The sequence below is a fragment of the Stenella coeruleoalba genome, assembly GCF_951394435.1.
Source record: "Stenella coeruleoalba genome assembly, chromosome: 2".
NCBI lineage: Eukaryota > Metazoa > Chordata > Mammalia > Artiodactyla > Delphinidae > Stenella > Stenella coeruleoalba.
The window spans coordinates 85,214,213-85,228,763 of NC_137147.1; the positions used below are offsets into that span (position 1 = coordinate 85,214,213).

General features: G+C 37.1%; 1 protein-coding gene across 5 annotated transcripts in view; it reads right to left on the reverse strand.

The window, feature by feature from the left end:
* Positions 1 to 14,551, reverse strand: part of ZNF106 (zinc finger protein 106) — a 62,925-nt gene that overhangs the window by 11,401 nt on the left and 36,973 nt on the right. For 3 of the 5 annotated variants that reach the window (XM_079906927.1, XM_079906925.1, XM_079906928.1), the window contains 9 exons: positions 14,434 to 14,503; positions 12,939 to 13,096; positions 12,798 to 12,858; positions 11,978 to 12,316; positions 9,216 to 9,996; positions 8,798 to 8,853; positions 7,564 to 7,709; positions 5,961 to 6,095; positions 1,084 to 1,200 (listed from right to left, as the gene is read on the reverse strand). In XM_079906927.1, the coding sequence (XP_079763053.1) occupies positions 1,084 to 1,200; positions 5,961 to 6,095; positions 7,564 to 7,709; positions 8,798 to 8,853; positions 9,216 to 9,996; positions 11,978 to 12,316; positions 12,798 to 12,858; positions 12,939 to 13,096; positions 14,434 to 14,503 (1,863 nt within the window). The remainder of the gene's footprint in view (positions 1 to 1,083; positions 1,201 to 5,960; positions 6,096 to 7,563; positions 7,710 to 8,797; positions 8,854 to 9,215; positions 9,997 to 11,977; positions 12,317 to 12,797; positions 12,859 to 12,938; positions 13,097 to 14,433; positions 14,504 to 14,551) is intronic. The other 2 variants (XM_079906926.1, XM_079906929.1) reach the window with 1 other exon arrangement.

Sequence of the window (14,551 nt, forward strand, 5' to 3'; positions counted from 1 at the left end):
CAAAAACCTTTACTAATTACCCTTCTGTGATCTATTCATATCTAGTGAACCAAATAATCTGACGCTTGATTATATATGTGCTAGTTTCTTCTAATTTGATTTTAAGCTTCTTAAAGGCAGAAACCACGACATATTTTATTGCATTCCTTGTAAGTAGTTCCAGCTAGCTGGTAGAAGGAGAGATAATAGGTACTAACTAAACATATGATACTGTAACAAGGCATAACACAGTAACATTCTAACACACTGTTAAAAGATGACCAGATGGCCTCCGGATAGAATGCTACAACTAACTAGTAACCAAACCTATCACTTCTACCTCCAATTACATCTTTTATCCATTTTCTCTTCACCTTAGTCTAATCTTTCATGTCAGCTGCCATAACAAAGCCTCCTAAATGGTCTCCAAGCTTCTACTAGTACCAGTATTTTCCATCCTGTTCAACTCCAGAGTGACATTTTCTAAAATACAAATTAGATCATGTCTCTCTTACTTTAAAGCTTACAAGTCCAACTACATTAACAAAGCACACAGGGCCATTAAGAACTGGTCCGTATTCATTTCCTAAGCCTTATCCTGAGACCTAGCATGTAATAGTGCTCCATAAAGGTTTGCTCAACAAATGGATTTATATTTGGGTCAGGAAAGAATGAGGCCCACAGGCACGAAGGCAAACCTTGACTTAGTTCAAGTCAAGAACAAGCTACCCTCATGAAACCCTAAATCAGTTCCAAACCACATCAACGTCATACTCAAAGGAATTTAAGCTCATTTCACGGTGTCATTCTTAAAATGAGACAGACTAGTTTAACCTATGACTCATTATTTGGCCCCAAATCATCAGGCCTGGTTTAATTTAGTAGAGTTACACTTTGGTCCTGGCACACTTGGGCCTGAGCAGACAGAATGCAGCATCTTGTTTCACTTACAACAGAAGATAAATTTTTGAGTAGCAGCTAATTCTGTTGCTTTCTCAAACACACACAAAAACAGGAAAACATCTGCCTTCAACTTCTTCCCACACACACTCACACCATTTTCAAGTGGCATGGGAATTCAGCCTTCTCTCCCCAACCACTAACCTTTATGTTGAAGGTGACCACAGTGCCATTTGCCAGTCCTGCATAGAGAATTCGCCACCTACTGTGGAGGCAGAGAACCCGGTCTTCCAGCTGTAACTGCTCCACACACTCTCGAGTCTGATAAAAGCACACAACACCTGATCAGCAGAGATTAAAGGCAAATAAGATGTGAAAACAATCCTCCTGAGAATAGTGTGAAATGATTTTTTATGAGGAAGAAAATGTAGCGTCCTCTATTTTGTAGAAGACTATCTTAGACTGTTTTCTGCTTTGAAATATGTAGCCAAATACCCTCAAGCTGTAGGTAATATAGTAAACAACTGTAACTTCTAATGTTACCTATGTTTCTAATTTGGAATGTAGAAATTCTTCAAAGGGCACTATGGATTGGGTTCTAGCCTCTTAAATTAAGTAGCCAAAGATAAAGTTAAAGCTGCACTTGACACTTAAAAAGGAAAATAAAGATTATAGTTGTATATCTGATAATTGCATTAATCAAATATGCGCTTTCCTGCAACTGATTCTCTATTTTAATAGCTCCCAAATGCCTCCTTCAAACCAGTATCAGGTTAGCTGGTCTACAATTACCCAAGAAGCTCTGAAAATATATAGAACCCCAAGCTTCACCCCAGTCCCTGAGATTCTAATTCAGGCCCTGGAATATGTGTTTTTAAAAATTTCCTTCATAATTCTGATGCATATCCAGGTTATACAAACACAGTTTGAGCTGACCTTCAAGAAACTATTTCCATGAATTTCCAGAACTGGGTTATACTGATAAAATCTACTTACCTAGAACCTAGAACAGGGCCAGTTACATAGTAAGTGCTCAAGACTGAATGCTGTTGAATGATACTAAGTGACTAAAGGCTCAAGTTTAGCTTTTTAAAGAGGTCTGGATACAGACATTAAAATCAAGACAGTTATAAGTAGGACCTACTTGTCCCATCCTATAAGTAGGATGGGACAACCTATGGGTTGGATGATAAAAGCTGTAGACTATCAAAGTCTTTGATCTCTTCCAACCTTCTTTCATACCTGAAAGAGTCAGTCTTTTAAATTACTTTCCCCGCATAAAATTACAAATATAAATGCTGCATATGCAATTGTAAAATAAAGGAAAAGACAGTGAATATGCTCAAATGATAAGATATATGTTGCCTCTGGCTAACCCATCCATGTGAGATCATTTTGTAATTTTATAGGAGAAATGGAATACGTTGCCGTAATAAAAAAACTATTGGTGCATGCAACAATAAAGATGAATTTCAGACATTATAGCGAGCTAAAGCTAATGTGAAAGAATACATCCAGTATGGTTTATTATGAAGTTCAAGCACAGACAAATATAATCTATAATGACAGAAATCAGAACAATGGTTTTCTTTGGCTGGGGGTGGTGAGTGCAAGGTGTATGAGGGAAGCTTCAGGGGGATGAAAATGATCTGTGTTTCGATCTTGGTGGTGGTTAAAGAAATGTGTATCTATGTAAAAATTCATCAAGCTGTATACTTAAAATTTATGTACTTTACTATATAAAGTTACACCTCAATTTCAAAAACTAAGAATTTTTTTCACTAACATACAGTCCCACTATGCCAAATACTACTGCGGGTTAGAACCCTTAAAAACACTGAAAAATCTTTTAAAAGTTTCTGTTAATTTTATAAGTCAAAATGGTACTGAACTTCTGTTTTAACTTCCATTTATTGACAAGACTGTTATTTTCAAATAGTTACTTGTATATTCTCTTTTTAAAGAATTTCTGTCTTTCAATTTATGTGTAGGGATTTTACTATTTCTCTTCTCAAAGGTGTAAGCTCCTTACAACATATGATATTAACCCTGTGTTTATCCTGTCCTGTTACAACTATTTTTCCCTCTTTTTACCTAAGACGATTTCTTGTCAAAATCTGTTTACAATTTTCAATAGACTTAAGTATTGCTTCCATATAATAAAATTCACCATGTTAGATATACGTTTCATTAAGTTTAGTAAAGTATGCAGTTATGCAACCATTACCACAATCAACTTTCAGAACATTTCTAGCACTCTAAAAAGTTACCTCGTACCCTCTTTCAGTCAGTCCCCACTGCCACCCCAGGCAACTCTGATAGTTTTGCCTTTTCTAGAATTCCATATTAAGAGAACATTCAGTATGTAGTCTTTTACATATGACTTCTTTCCCCTAGCATGATGTTTTTGAGATCCATCCATGTTGCTACATGTATGAATAGTTTATTCCTTTTTGTTGCTAGTATTATTCCACTTTTTATATACCACATTTATCCATTTATCAGTTGATGGATGTATTGATTAATAATGCTGTTATGAGGTTCCTTCTTACATTCAGGATATTTGAAATTTGTGGCTTCTCTTTGTTTTGATCAATTTAGCTAAAAGTTTTTTTTAAATTTATCTTTTCAAAAAATTAGCTTCTGGTCTCACTGATTTTTCTCTATTGTGTCAGTTTTATAAATTGGTGGTTTCCATTCTGCTCTTTATTATTTCCTTTATATATCTATTTCGGGTTTAACTTTTTCTTCTTTTTCTATTTTCTTACAAACTCAGATAATTGATTTTAAACTTTCTTTTTTTTCTAATATAAGCATTTAAAACTAGAAATTTCCCCCTCAGCAACGCGTTAGCTATCCTACAAATGTTACGCTGGATGCTCATTTTCATTTAGTTCAAGATATTTTCTAATTTCCTTTGTGACTTCTTCTTTGAATCATGGGTAACTTAGAAGTATGCTATTTCATTACCCCTTACTTGCGGACTTCCAAGATTTCTTTCTCTTTTTTTTTTGGTGGATTTCTTTCTGTTATTGATTTCTAACTCCACTGTGGTTGGAGAACATACTCTAAATGATTTCAATCCTTTTAATTAAGATTCTCAATAAGACTAAGACTTATCTGATGACCCAGCAATGGTCTATACTGGTGAATGCTCCATATGCACTTGGAAAGAATGTGTATGCTGCTGTTTCGGGTGGCAGAGTCTATGAATGTTAATTTTTTTAACTATAAATATTAATTAGATCTTGTTTGTTAATGGTATTGTCCAGTTCTTCTACATCCTTGATGATTTTCTGACCAGTACTCTATCAAGTATTGAGAGAGGTGTTGAAGTCTTCAACTGTAATTGTGGATTTGTCTATTTCTCCTCTGTAGTTCTATCAGTATTACTTTACATATTTTGGTGCTGTTATTACGTACATATATTTCTAATTGTTCTATCTTCCTGCTATATTGACATTTTTATCATTATGGAATGCCACCCTTGTCTCAGTAGCATTCCTTGTCTTAAAGTCTATTTGCCTGATAGTAACATAATCACTCTAGCTCTTTTTGTTATTATTTGCATAGTACATTTTTTTCCATTCTTTTAATTCAACCTACTTGTGTCTGAATTTAAAAGGTGTGTCTTGTAGACAGCACAGATTTTGATGTTTGTTCTTTAGCTAGTCAATCTCTGCCTTTTGATTTTAGTGTTAATTCACATTTAATATAATTATTAAATATGGCTAGATTTAGACTCCAATTTGCTTTCTATTTGTCTCATTTTTATTTCTCTGTTCCCCCATTTCTGCCTTGTTTTGCATTAAACAAGTGTTTTTTAGTACGCCATTTTAATTCCTCTATTAAATTTTTTAGCTGTCTTTCTTTGCTTTATTCTTTTAGTGGTTGCTCCAGGGCAGCTGTTCTCAGAGTGTGGCCCCTACACCAGTAGCATCAGTATCACATGTTAGAAATGTAAATTCTTGGGCCCTATCCCAAGCCTACTGAATCAGAAGCTCTGGGAGTGGGGTCCAGTAATATGTGTTTTAACAAGCTCTCCAGGTCTATCTGACGCACACTGAAGCTGTGAGCCAGCCTTCTGGAGATTACCTCTTTAAATTGTAACCATCTAGTTCAAAGTAAAACTGACTTATCCCCAATAAAATATAAGAACCTTGCACCAGCACAATTCCATCCTCCCTTTCCTTTGTGTTCCTGTTACCACACATTCCATCTATATATGTTAAAAACCTAATCTTTGGTATTATAAATTTTGTCTTAAATAATCAAATCTTTTAAAGAATATATGTGTGTATATATTTATTTTTTTAATTTATTTATTTATTTTTGGCTGTATTGGGTCTTTGCTGCTGTGCACGGGCTTTCTCTAGTTGCGGTGAGCGGGGGCTACTCTTCTTTGCGGTGCGTGGGCTTCTCACTGTGGTGGCTTCTCTTGTTGTGGAGCATGGGCTCTAGGAGCATGGGCTTCAGTAGTTGTGGCATGTGGGCTCAGTAGTTGTGGCTCACGGGCTCTAGAGCACAGGCTCAGTAGTTGTGGTGCACAGGCTTAGTTGCTCCGCAGCATGGGGGATCTTCCCAGACCAGGGATCAAACCCGTGTCCCCTGCATTGGCAGGCGGATTCTTAACCACTGTGCCACCAGGGAAGTCCTATAATATATATATTTAATGCAAATGATTTTCTTTCATTTCTTACAATACATTTAGAAAATTCTTTTTCAGAGGAGATATCTACTTCTATGTTTTCAGGTTTAAAAAATTTAAACATTTTGTTTTCTCTCTAGTATTAATTTTGGCATAAGATGTGAAAATAAAAATCAAGACTAATTGTTGAAAAGAACAAAGGAGGTATATTATTAATAGTAGAGTAAGTGAAAAGATACTGGTGGAGAGAGACAGAAAACATGGTTTAGATCTAAGCCTCATTTCTTCCAAAGGCTATACAGGGTACTGGAGTAAGTTCAGAAGCAAGCAAGTGAACAGAATGAAGCATCTGTCTCAGTGTCTCCACTCTACACAGTAAATACAGTCAAAGTGTTTCAATATTATCACGTTTGATTTTGCTGGACCCACTTACCTTAACATTATAGCAGCGAATGGTGTGATCACTGGAACCAGTGTAAAGGGCAGCATTCTTCCCAGAGGTCTGAGTAACCAGGAGGCAGTTCACTTTGGAGGTATGGCCCTCAAAGACACCAATATACTTCCGACTCTAAAGTCAAGCACAGTTCAGATCATTACTTGTGGATATAAATGGATTAGATAATGCATTTCCTCAAAAAAAAAAAAACGATGCTAAAACATACAGTTCATTGTTGTAGCCTCAGAGTCTAGAACAGTACCTGGTATCAAAAGGTGTTCAGTAAATACCTGTTCACTGAATGCCCAGCAAACAGTCACATGTACTGAGGTAACCTGCAACTATATGTTAACTGAGCCATAAGTTCATTTGGGTTTTTCCATAAGATGTTACAGAAAAACCTGAACAAACTCTTTGGCCAATCCAATACTTAGGGCAATTTGGTATAAGACAGATCAGAATTTTAGTTAATATCTAGGGCAAGGCTCTCTAACATATGGACCAAAAAGCTAGCAAATCCAAACTATAGCTAATTACCCAGATAAGTTCCTGCATTTGATCAGTATGCAGAGAATGCACCACAATATTCAAAGATATGTCAGGTGCCATCACAGGTCTAGTGTTCCAGGTGTGGTTTCATAATGGAACATCCTGTTGTCTCTGTGCACATACTGTTATATATTTAGAATGTATATATATATACCTATACTTACCTTTCAGTTCAGAGTTAGAGCCAATTCCCCAAATCTTACAGTCACACCTCCTGGTACCATTGCTTCCTTCCTTCAGTCATCCCTGTTGCCCTCACATTATTAGGCTAAAGGAACCTATATACCTGTTGCCTACAGCAAACGTTTTCTCAGTCCATCATCTATCTAACCTTTTGATTTTCAAGGACTTCATCAGTTTCAAATACTTTCACCATACTTGTTCAAACATAGTGTTCCTAAAGTTTCTTGGCTATCGTTGTGGATAAACAGAATTAGTTTGACGCATACCAGACTCAAAACTCAAAAGTCCATTCTATGAAAATTGAGAGTAATGAGCATCAGATTATCCTAAGTGTGGGGTAGTGGAAGACCGTTGCTCTTCTTAATAACCGGGATAATTAATCAACTCTCAGGGAAAATGCCTCCTCTTATATTGACTACTTCCCCAGTACTCACTCTATCCCTTCTCTATTATGTAGCAGCTATGTGACAGACCTCAGCATCGACTCCAGGGCTGGGACCTGACTGTCGCGAGCCTATTGTTATAATCCCATTTCCTTTTGCCAAGTGATTGTTCAGAGAGGAAAGCACAGGACCCTTTTTTGGTGGTGGGAGGGAAAAGAAACCCCTGTGGCTACTGACATCTATCTGTGAGCAGGAGGAGAACTTGCTTTAGGAAAAGGTGATATCAGAGAAGGCAGAATGGAAATAAAGAAAGAAATTAAGTCTCCAGTGACCCCACTGAGCCGCTGGATCAACTGTATCTAAAGTTAGTCTAAAGCCCACTCCATCTCTGGACAGCAAATAAACTCCTAGTCTAAGAGAGAGCTACTTGGAGTTTCTAAAACCTGCAACCAAGCAAAAATATTCAAATTGTTGTATCAACTTACCACGAGATTATAAACTCGGACAGTTTTATCTGCTGAACAGGTATACAGTAAATTCCCAAATATCTGAATTGCATTCACTGCAGCTTGGTGCCCCTCAAAGCTCCCTTCTGTGGGCTCATCATCATCTCCTGGCTCTGAAGATATTTCTAGAAAACAAGAAATACGTTTCAGAGATGTGTCTGCCTGTGTCTCAAAAGATACTAAAAAATTTAAACCATTATGAAAAAGTGGTCTCTGGATTCTCCTTAAAGCCTAGTTCCCCCAGCAAAACACCACATTTTCATTCGTGATCTTCATTATGAAGATTTCATAATAAAAAAAGGCAGGGAAGACCTTTCACTTTGGAACAAGATACTTATATAGTGAGCTTTGAGTGATACCCATAAGGCACCAAGCATCTTTCCACATCCAGTTTCCTCTGCTGCCAGTTATCTTGTTGAGTAAGGCATTATTATTATTTTTTTGCGGTACATGGGCCTCTCACTGTTGTGGCCTCCCCCGTTGCGGAGTACAGGCTCCGGACGCGCAGGCCCAGTGGCCATGGCTCACGGGCCCAGCCGCTCCACAGCATGTGGGATCTTCCCGGACCGGGGCACGAACTCGTGTCCCCTGCATCGGCATGCGGACCCCCAACCACTGCATCACCAGGGAAGCCCAAGGCATTATTTTTAAGTAGTTCCTTCTCAAAGCAAAACCCCCCAAGAGCCAAAAAACCTTAATTGTCCCTTGGTATCCAAAGGGGACTGGTTTCAGGACTCCCCCACCCCCACACACACCAAAATCCACGGATGCTCAAGCCCCTTAAATAAAACGGTGTAGTATTTGTATATAACCTATACACATCCTCCTGTTTACAGCTGACCCTTGAACAACATGCTTTGAATTGTGCAGGTCCACTTATACACGAGTTTTTTTTTTCCCCAATAAATGCATATTACACAATCTGCAGTTAGTTGAAGCCATAGATGCGGAACCGAAGATACAGAAGGCCAACTATACTAATTAGGTGAACACGTAAGACAGCCAGGTAAGAGAGATGGGAGTAAGAAACTGAAATGCCAGATCTGAGGATTTACGAATACCATAACTGCTGGTCAAAGCAATCCTCTTGGTAACAAGCCCAGTTCCCGTCCCCTATTGTATAAGCATATTTAAGTAGATTTAAACCCTGGCTCTAATATTTACAAGACTTTTTTTCTGTGATTAATTTAAATAAAACTGAACAACCAAATACCTGAAGAGTTCTTTGATCCTTTAATGGATGAGATCACAGTCTGAGTTTCTGCCACACTACAAAATAATAGCAAAAGTCTTCTTAGCATCTGTGTGAACTGGCCAGGCAGTAAAACTTATATTTTCCTGACTCAAAAGATTGTTCTAAACAATGGACAAAATAGCAATGATATAAGAGATCGGTTTTTCCATCTGAAATTTCTATATGAAAGGAAATGAAAGTAGAGTAAATATTTACAACACAAATGAGAAAACACAAAATCTCCATTGCTAAGGTTTGATTCTTCCATATCCATTATCCCTACTGATTTTCTATAAATGTGACTCTTTAAAAAAATTCTGATTCAGAACAAAAGGTTCTATTTTTCAAGAATAGAATGGTGAAAGCTGTTCTGATTGGACCAACACGGTGTCCTTACCTTACAGGGATGCCATCTTTATAACGGGTGCCAATCTCACTGGTAGAGCTAACTTCATCACAACCAGAGCGAGAAGTTTCTAATGAGTTTAGCTCTGTGGAGTTACGAATATCCTTTTTAGATGGGCTGTCTGGTTTCTCTTCTCCAGTTTCAGAAGAATCAATGGCTACCACTTCTAACTGAGGATTAGGAATTTCTAGGACTTCCAGAGACGAGTCACTATCTGGTTCATCTCTGACACTCTCTTGTTCTGGACCAGTTCTGCTATCTTCCCAGGTGGAGGTTGTCACTTTCCCCCCTTTAGTGGACTTTCCAGTTTTTACTTTCCTTACAGGTTTAGCAGTAAATATATCCTGTTCAGTGTCACTGTTCTCAGGAACGTGGGCAGCCCGCAGAGTTTTCTTCTTCCTAAGTTTCTTCTTTTTCTTGTTCCCCCTAGCTTCAGCTGATGTCAGAGTGGACTCTGCCTGTTGTTCTGGATGGTCAGCTGGAGAGTGGGGCTCTTTCTCTAAAGGGGTTTCTGAAGCAAAGGACAATCTTGGAAAAGAACTGGTACAGGCTTCAGACCCGCTGTTGCCTCTGTTTGGCTCTTCACCTTCTTTATTTATGCTAGGAAGACCAGCTGATTGGGAAGAGGGATTGTTCCCTCTGTTTCTGGTATTTCCTTGCTCCACAGAAAACTTCAGTTCTTGGCTAGGCTCATGGAATCTCTCTGTTAGCTCTGATAAGGACAATGCTGCAGTGATAACTGGATAAACTGGACTACTGTCACTGATCTCTCCTGAATTGAGAAGGAAAAAAAGAATTATTCCATCGTTTTTGTGTCTGGTATTTGTAGTCATAAACTACAGTTATCACTGATTGAACTTCTACCAAATAATGACATTTTGATATGTTAACAACTTTAACAGTCATGGTTTAGTTATCTGACCCCTCAGCTTCCCATAAGCTACACATATTTCTATTACAGTATTTATATACTTTGCCTTGCATTAATTTCACAAATTACATGCATGTCTTATACCCTACAAAAGCTCCTTTTATGGGCGGGGATTGTTTCTATTGATCTTTTTTCTTTTTTGTTTGAAATGTCCACATATTTAACAATGTGTTTTATTCTTAGTAGACACAAATATCTATTTAGCTAAAGTGCTTTCACCTTTATTTCTTAGAAGTTTTCATTATGCATTTTACCTGTATATCATCCAATTTAGCTACATACTAGCAGTTAAAAAGTCAGCTGACTTAAAATGTCTATTTTCTTTGACTTAGTTATTTCATGTCTAGAAATTTAAACTGATGAAATAATCACAGACATACTCAAAGACATATACAATGCAGCGTTATACAGAATACAAAAAAAGGAAAAAACGTATTCAAAGATTATATAAATTATTGTATATTCATATTATGCAACTTCTGAAATATTATACAACTAGCAAAATAGTGTTTTAGATGAATTATTTTTATGACACAGGAAAATGATCATAATTAAGTGGGAAAAAAATCAAGTTATAACAGACTATACTTGTCCTTTGTATAAAGTCTCATGTAAGCACATAAACATTTATAATTTTAAAAGACTGAAATATATAACAAAATAACAAATACACATTTTTATAGTTTCCCAACTTTTTACAATGAACATGAATTAGTTTTGCAATCAGAAAAGGAAATAAAATACAAGCTATTTTTGAAAAAAATACTACTAGTTTTTAAAAAATACTAAATAGTATCCATATAAAAATAACATAATTCAATATGAAAGATAATATACATTTGATGTAGATATCAATGATTAGTGTTGCAACAGATAGCAAAATGTAGGATAATTCTTCAGACTTTGTTTTTGCTCAAAAAAAAAAAAATCACACAATATCAGTTTGCTTCTTTCATTTTAATATTTATTTATTTATTATTTATTTGTTTATTTAGGCTGTGTCAGGTCTTAGTTGCAGCAGGTGGAATCTTTAGTTGCAGCTCACAGGCTTCTTAGTTGCAGCATGCGGGCTTCTTAGTTGCGGCATGCGGACTTCTTAGTTGCAGCATGCAGACTTCTTAGTTGCGGCATGCATGGGGTATCTAGTTCCCCAACCAGGAATCGAACCCGGGTCCCTTACATTGGGAGGGTGGAGTCTTACCCACTGGACCACCAGGGAAGTCCCTGTTTGCTTCTTACTTAATTTTCAATGTAGCACCACTGTGGTTATGCAAACTTCAGATGAGATTTTAAATAGCTTGGAAGTTATTCTCAAATGGTAACTAGGTAAGAATTATTCTATGAAGAGAGTAAAAACCCTGGCTATTTCTCAAAAACACCCAAGTTTCTATTAGATGATTCCAAACCCCAGAGCCCTCTGCCTTTCATCATGGCCACCTGCTCCTCAGGTCTGTATTAACCCTAGTTTGTACTTGAAATGATAAAGATAGTTAAGTAATGAGAAATTCAGAGGATATATCTTATCTAGAAAATTGACTAAATAACTTCAATGCCATTTATCTCACAAAAACTAAATAATTCTGCACCAATCCTAATAAATGAAACCTGTTAAGTGCTAATCCAAAGTCACTTCAGTAATCCTACATTAGAGAAAATTAGAAAAAGGTTACCAATATTTAAATAATCTTCCTAAATAAGAAAACTTCAAGAAAAACTGTAATAACTTCAGTTTTAATGGGCAAGTATGATGTTACATCACTGATATAAAATTGCCGTAGACCCACTACAGGGTTGCCCTTAACCCAGAGAAAAGTTTACATACTATTAGCTTGCAGTAATTCCTTGGACACATTGCAAGCAGAGCCTTGTGACACAGCATTCACATTCTCATCTTGTTCAGGAGACATGGGCTCTTGTTTAATCTGAACTGATGAGTCTGGAGCAGGAACACTGCCATGGGCTTGGAAAGTAGATGTGATTCCTTGGAGAGGGGCTCCAGTGGATGACGGAGACACATGGGAAGATGAAGCCTCCAGGAAAACCGGGAAAAAAGGAGTAGGCAGCAGTGTGGCATCAGCAGATGTTTGAGATCTAATGTTCCTTTGTTCTTGTGTAAGGTTACAGGGAACCTGGTCTGGACGCTCAGAAGGTTCATATGTTTCTAGAATGGGAAACATACACAAATGCAAAAATGTTATCTGAAAAGCCACTCATTTCTGAGCCAATTTGTATTTTTAAAGATTACAAGAGAATTTTAAAAACCCTCATAATTCTTTAAAATAGATTATTATATAAGCTATATTATATATAATATATATTATATTATATATATATATAACTACCAAAGAACAGGCATTAATATTCCAATTTTTCAGATTTTAAGTGACTTATCCAAAGTCACATCGGTACTAAAAGAAGAGACAAAATGTGAACCCTAGTCTTGGGACTCCTAACCCAGGACTCTTTCTGTAACATAAGCATTTTGGGGATATACAGTCTCACAGGCCTTTCTATAGAAGGATGAAACCAAGGAGACAAGAGAAAAATCATGTTAATTTTTTCATAACATTTTAATTCCCCTCCACAGAGAACCAAAAAGTAACAAGTTACAGAGGGTCCAATCCATCAGATTCTCTGAATACCTTGTAATCCCTGTAGAATCTGTATTCTATGGGTCCTCAGGGTACTCATCTCCATAGTTATCTAAAAATAAAGTATTTTGTTAAGCATTTTTAAATCCAACTTCAAGATGATCCATTTTCACTAGACATTCCATCTGCTACTACCTGCTGCTTGAGCATAAGTAGCCTCTGAACTTCAACATAAGCTGTCTGAAGAGCTGCACGGGCTTGCAGAAGGTTGTTATCCATGCACTGCAATGATTTGCTTAGTTCTTCCTCCCTTAAAGAAATATGCAGCAGCTGGTCAACCTGAGAACGTTCTGTCAAAAGAAACCATAAGGTTCAGTTTAATACTGGAGACTTCTCATTAATAATACAGTTCCTCAGAAGATGGAACTGCATCAATTGTCTAGGACAGGCCTTTATTTTCTCCCCACTAGGTCACTGGAAGGGGACTCATCAAATTTTACAAATCATGTAGTCAAGCCTGATGCTGTCAGAAACCAAGCCTCAGGGTTTCAAGCGTACCACCACATGGTACCAATTTACCAAATCACCATCTTCCACCATGACCCTTCCAAGCAAAATCTCTGCCCCAGGCAAATCAACTCTTGTAGGTTTCATTTCCCATGCTCCTTTATCTACTACCCTCCTCACCCAAGGCTTTGGCTTAGATTGGGCCCCAAACCTGAACTGCTTGCACTCTCTTCCCGATTCATATTTTTCCAGTCTGTTAATTTAAAGTAGTTCTCTTTATTACAAAAGGCATCCTGAAGAAAATATAGCTTTGAAACAGTACACTTAAGTTACTTTAAATAAAATGTTCTACTATGTGCATGTATTTGTCATCTTTATGTTTGCCTCTTTCCCATTCAATACTCCAAGACCTCTCCCCCTAAACTCCAGACCCACATATCCAACTACCAACTTGATACCTCTACCTAGGTGTCTCTAAAGTCCTTTAACTCAAGGGATCCAAAAGGGAACTCACCACCTTCCTCTACCCTCAACCTGAAACTCTCATGGAATTTTCTAGCTCTACAAATAATGCCATCATCCACCCAACTGCCACAGCCAGAAAATGAGGTCACCCTTGACTCCCACCTTATCTATCACATCCAATCACCGAAAGTTCATCCAATCACTTCCTGCACTAGCCCTTATACCCTAACAGTGTTAGAGTCAGTGTAAGGCAAGAGTCATAGAAGCATATCAGTCAGGGAGCCACACTAATAACTTCTCTACTTAACTCACATGAGAAAAGCAACCAAGATGCCTCAAAAATGGAAAGTGAGAGAAATGGCTATAAATGACCAAGAGGGATAAAATTTTTACTAAATGTCCTATTCCTCTTCACCCCACTGAAAAGGCCCAGCGACACTTTCTAGCTATACACTGAATTCAATTTGTCCAAGATATATATTAACTTTAGCTTTCAGGTCTAGGTGGCATCACATATTTCTTCTACAGCTGCAACTGGATATAGTAGGAAATCAAACTTTTTCTATGCCCTTAAGCAAGATGACAAAAATATCAAATATAAATAAATAAATAAATGGGCATTCCATGTTTGATAAGCTACACTCTGTATCAAGTTGTAAAAAGGCTGAATTGCTGTAAGAACAATTTCTTTCTGCCAGAATATTCTATACTATACCTTTCTTTCCTTTAATTTTCCTTCTTTTATTTTTTCTCTCAAGACTTGGGAGTTCAGGAGAAGATCCATCCTAAGGAGATAAAGAAAATTGAATAATATTAAATATGTAAAGGCCATT